Consider the following 6,039-nt stretch of genomic DNA (forward strand, 5'->3'; position numbering starts at 1 on the left):
GAGCAAGTGGGAGGGGAGCTGTTGCATTGTGGTAAACTGTGGTCAATGACATGAGACAAAGTACATGTGAACTGCTGTATGGAAAGTGAATTTGCTCTGTAAATCTTTATCCAAATCACAATAAAAAAAGAAAGAAAAACACAAACGAACTTGCTACCTTTTAAAAAGTTAGCTGTACACACCTAGCACCCAGATCTTGATTTCCAAATATCATCCTCCACTAATGGAACCAGGACTCCTCAATGTAATGGCTGATTCCAGGGCTGGGGCAAGGAAAGACAATCTGAGCATCAAAATAAATAATGATAGAAATGAATTATAGTGTGAGTAAAGTAAGAATTCATGAGTCCATAGTAATATAAAAAATTATTAAATAAAGGAGGGGAGATAGAAAGAGCTTCCTTATTGTACAAAGCTAATTAATAAATATAAAAGGGATTATTAAATTAGAAAAATCACCATGTGCCAATCATCACAATGATAACTAATTCAGGCCAGAATGATCAATGAATGCTACACTAATGGAAAAAAGTTTGAGAAGTAAGAAGATATTTACAATCTCAGAGTAAATCCCCACAAGACACAATTAAGATTTATAGAGAAGAAAGCTGGCAGACAGCACCTAACCCACTGATCAAAGATAGCATTGTCAGTAATGGGACTAAAAGAGAGTTTGTGTTTCCAGTATGATGTCCTGCGAATAACTCAGTATTATGTTTATGATTCCTAATTATAAGAAAACATCAGACAATTCAACTGAGGATCATTCTACAAAATAACTGGCCTGTGTTCCTCAAAAATGTCAATATGATGAAATCCAAAGAAAGACTCAAGAAGTGATTAAACTGATTGAATATAACACATGGTCTTAGATTTTCTTCTGTTATCTGGGCATTATCGGGACAATTTAAAAAAATACGTCAATAAGTTATATAAATTAAATAATAGTATTGTTTCAATGTTAAGTTTCTGATTTTGATAACTGTCCTGTGGTTATAAAGGAGGACTACTTGTTTCTAAGAAATGAAAACTGAAATATTTAGAGGTAAAGGGTGAAGGGCATCATGTCTGCAGCTTTCTATTAAGTAGTTCATAGAGACATGCATTGAAGGAAGAAAGGGGAATAGAAAAAGCAAATTCAACAAAATGTCAGTACTTTGGGAATCTAGTTTCTGTTCTTGCAAATTCTCTGTAAATCTAAAACTTTTAAACAATTAAATTGGATGTAAAGTGATATATTTGTCAACACTTACAGAACTATGTCCATTGCAGACCTGTACATAGCAGAATTTAAATTATACTTCAATTAAAAAAATATATAGGTTTATTCTAGATGTTTTACCAAATGTTGATGATTACAACATTTCAATAATTGAGAATACAGCTTAGCAATCCATCAAGGACTAAATCAAAATGAAGATTATGATAATGCCATCCCTACTTTATTTAAAATTCAAAATTAGATAAGCTAGCACCAGTTGGTCTGACCATGCTATCTGTGACCACAATGACTAAGGGCTCTATGGGCCTTTGCTATCTTCCTGCCACACTCCCCCATGACAGCTTCAGTGTGCTCAGCTCAGAAACACAATTAGCTATACTCCCTCACTAATCAAGCACCAAATACACAGACTTGTTACAATTAATTAAAAAAAAAAAAAAAAGCCAAAAATGAAGGTAACAGTCCCTGAAGGGTACACACACTGCTAAGTGTGAAACCTTAGGGGAGGCACTTCTGCTGCTGCCAAAGCCTACTGCAGAAGCTAGCCTAGGACCTGGCTTAGAACCTAGATTAATATCTTAAAAAGTACAGCTGACCTTTAAAAAATACAAGTTGAAACTGTATGGGTCTACTTACACATGGATTTTTTCAAGCTATGGATCTTAGAGAATTTCAAGAGCTAACAGACACCACACCAGAGGAATTAACAGAAGACGACTTGATGGAGATAAGTGTTTCCAAACCAGTGCCAGACAATGAGGAAGAAGATGTACAAGAAACAGTGCCAGAAAACAAACTGGTATTAGACAACCTAGCCAAAGAGTTCTGATTATTCAACACTGCTTTTGACTTTCTTTACAACATAGACTCATCCACGACGCAGGCACTGAAACTAAAGCAAACGGTGGAAGAACTTTTTTAGAGAAATGAAAGCAAAAATATCAGACAGAAATTATGATGTATTTCCAAAAAGTTACATTGAATGTGCTTGCCTCTCCTTCCTTCCTTTCCACCTCTGCCACCCCTGAGACAGCACGACCAACTCCTCCTCTTCCTCCTCCTCCTCAGTCTATTCAGTGAGAAGACAAGGATGAAGACCTTTATTATGATGATCTACTTCCACTTAATGAATAGTAAACAATCATTATGATACACAGTTAACAAACTTATCAGTTGTATATGTGTGTGAGTGTCTTTGTGTGAAAATCTAATAACTGTATAGCATGAACTATACAGCATGAACTGTGTTAATTGACTGTGTTATCAGTAAGGCTTCCAGTCAACAGTGGGCTATTAGTAGTTAAGGTTTTGGGGCTTAGTGCCCCAACCCTCACACTGTTCAAGGGTCAACTGTCTATTAAAAGATTATTAATAATATAATAAAAACAAAACTCCTTGTCATCAAGGTGATTTTGACTCATGGCAACCCCACATCTTACAGAGAAGAACTTAGCTCCATAGGGTTTTCTTAGCTGTAATATTTTTTTCTTTTTTTTGTGATTTGGGTGAAAGTTTACAGAACAAATTCACTTTCCATACAGCAGCTTTGTCTCATGACATTGACTACAATTTACCACAATGCAACAGCTCCCCTCCAACTTCCTCCACATAGTTACCCTTCCCTGTGTCCTTCCCTCTATGCACTCCTGCCCCCTGACCTGTCTCCCTGTGCATACACAGCCCTTCTACTCTCCCATGATTGTTCTCTCCAAGGAGTGTATCTACCTAATGTAAATGTTCACCTCATATGTATGTCTTTTGTTTGGCTGGATGCTACAGGAGTGGGTTCAATTCCAGACCTGAAGGGCAGCTCGGGGCCATAGTCTCGGGGGATCCATCAGGCTCCAGAAGACCAGCAAACCTGGTCCCATTTTTTTTTTTTTTTTTAAATAATTTTGAGTTTTGTTCCACATTGTTCTCCCACTCTATCCAGGATCTCCTACACAGATCCCTCTCTGAGTGGATGACAGTGGTAGCTGGGCATCATCTAGTTCTTCTGGTCTCATAATCATATAGGCTGAGGATCGCATGGTGTGCCAGTTGCTTGCACTAATTGTTTCCATGAATCTTTGGTTTTCTTCATTCTTCTTTGCTCTGGATGAGGAGAGACTCATCGTTGCATCTAGATGGCTGCTTGCAAGCTTTAAAGACTCCAGTCACTACTCACCAAAGTAGGATGTGGAACAATGTTTTGTGTAGTATGTTATGCTACTTGAGCTTGATGTCCCCTGTGACTATGGTCCCAAGCCCACAGAGGGTAGCTGGCTTTGGCCAAGAAGTTACTACAGCTCTATTATATACTTGGGAATTCTTATAGAACATACCAATACTCTTGTAGAAACACTGTCTACCAACCATATACATGGCCTTGGGCACACTCCCCCTGCATAGATATACTTAATAGTTCTGCCTGTCCACCCATCTATCCCCCATATATCAATGTTTGCCTTCACTAACAACATAGTACTGTATGTGCAAAAGGGTTCATCTTTGTTGTCTGTACCTCCCATGTACCTCTCTATAGACAATTCTTAGCTGTAATTTTGATGGAACCAACTCACCAGGCCTTTTTTTCTTAGAGCTGCTGGGAAGGTGTGAACTACTAACAGTTCAGTTAGTAGCTAAGAGCAAATTGTTTGCACCCCCAGGGACATACTAATATAATATGACTATTAAATTTGACTATTTTTTAAACTGCCAGTATTTTTGGAAAATACTTATAAAAGAAAATGATGATAAAAGTTTCATACCTTGTTGTAGAAATAGTATAAATTCCCTTACAGTTTGGTCCAAATTAACTCCATGATATACAATAGGTTTGAAATTGCGGTGTTCAAATGAACGAATGAGGCGAACTGTAATTGTCACTTCTTCAGAAGCCATGTGAAGAAAATCCTGTGGCAAAAGATAGAAAAACAGTCAAAATAAACTCACAATTACACACAAGTAAACAGCCTGTGTTTTCATTATCAGCTCCAGGGCACCTAGCCCCATCTCCTCAATGCTCTAACTAACCCCAAATTCCAAACCCAAATTCCTAGGCACCCAAAATTCCCAAGGTTACTCCTAATTATCCACTGTGGTTGTGGACAACTCTGTCACTAATGTAACAAGCAGAAAATTGTCAGGGCCCCAAAGATGAATAAAAGTGATATAGGTATATGTATGTCTACATGGGTATGTATGTGCATATGTATGGGAAGAAGTATGGTTACCAAACACAGATATATGCTTTGGATTTTTCGATGCTCAATTGGCCTTGAAAGGGAATTACATTTATATTAGAGTCAACTATCAATAGATATCATGAATGCTGTGAGCTTCAGGTATTGATTTAATTATATTGTGTGGTTTTAACCATTTTTCACATTATTACTAATTTCAAGATAAATATTTCATCTTATGTCCTAGTCCTATGTGCCAGAAGTTTTAAAATGTTATCTCATCTAATTCTGTCCCTAAATAGGACTCATTTTAAACGTGAGGAAACAAATCCAGAGATATCACATAAATTGTCCATGGTCATAAAACTAATAAATGATGAAGACATGATTCAAGCATCGATTTAATTCCAAAGCCATGACCTTTCTAATCACCCCAAATCATTTTCCACCAAAAATCTGGAAAGTTGCCAATGGTTTTAAGATTCAATTAGGGGAGACTTCTGGTAACATGGAGTCTTACAAGCAACACAGACCCTCTTCAACAAAAGAAAAACCAATTGATAGAGATACAGAAGATAATCCTGGAGCCCTGAGCTTTGAAGGAACTATACAGAAGTGGATTAGGCACCAACTAGTGGAAAAACCTGAACGAAAACAGTGAGTACAGAGACGGTCTGAGCTGCAGACTGTCAGCTACTCTGATGAGACCAACAACCTGAATATTTCCAAGTGGTGTTGGGACTTGAGAATTGACCTAAAGATCAGACCCAGTCACCAAGGGCTGCAGGGACAACTGCTCTGGTAGCCTATGACTAGGAAGGGAAACAGCAAGGAGGGAGACAACCTGAGCTGTGGACTTTCTGCTGTCCAGAGGGTGCAGCCACTTTGATTATTTACACGTGGCAGTCATTTTGGATATTTAAAGTGACCGAGGGCATTTTGAACGTTTACAAGCGGTGGCCATTTTGGATATTTAAAGTGACCATGGGTGCAGCCATTTTGAATGCTTACAAGTGTTGGCAATTAGGATATTTAAAGTTACTGAGGGTGCAGCCATTTTGGATTTTAAAGTGATAGCATTCTCATTCAGATTCCAGGGACCTAAGAACAGGATCTGATTGCCAGGGTCAGCAAGGACATACGAGAGGCTGACAAAAGAAAGGAGACAGGTGGTGAGTATAAAAGTGCTGTCAACTAGTGAACAGAGGAGCACAGCACAGAACCCTGCCTACATAGATAACATACAAAGAAAACGAAAATTATGGGAAAGTCACTCCAACATATAATCAACAATTAAATATAAACACAAAAACGTCAAAATGTCTCAGAGTAAGCAGAGCATCACATTTGTTCTTTCCACACAAAGAAGCAAGATAAAGCAGGAGAAACAAGAGACCAGGATACAGACCCAAAACACATCCCTGAGGAAGACGCAGCATTGGAAACTCCCTGATAAGGAATTCAAAAGAATTGTATTTAGGTATCTTCAAAGGAATGAGAGACAGGCCAAGATAAACACGAAAAAAACCCTAGAAGAATTTTGGAAGAAAATACAAGAACAAAATGACAAAATAAATGAAAAATTAGAAATGATTTTAAATCTACAGATAGAAACCCAGAAGATTAATACTAAATTGTCAGAAATAGATAACA

At 37.7% G+C, this 6,039-nt stretch overlaps 1 protein-coding gene across 1 annotated transcript in view; it reads right to left on the minus strand.

Moving 5' to 3' along the window:
- CUNH2orf76 (chromosome unknown C2orf76 homolog) overlaps positions 1 to 4,105 on the minus strand; it is a 120,945-nt gene extending 116,840 nt beyond the window's left edge. Inside the window, exon 1 of the mRNA XM_007937770.2 lies at positions 3,973 to 4,105. Coding sequence (XP_007935961.1) covers positions 3,973 to 4,105 — 133 coding nt within the window. The remainder of the gene's footprint in view (positions 1 to 3,972) is intronic.
- Between the last annotated feature and the right edge of the window lie 1,934 nt (positions 4,106 to 6,039).

This window comes from Orycteropus afer, unplaced genomic scaffold, assembly GCF_000298275.1.
Source record: "Orycteropus afer afer isolate SDZICR_OR568_19922 unplaced genomic scaffold, OryAfe1.0 scaffold00004, whole genome shotgun sequence".
Lineage (NCBI taxonomy): Eukaryota > Metazoa > Chordata > Mammalia > Tubulidentata > Orycteropodidae > Orycteropus > Orycteropus afer.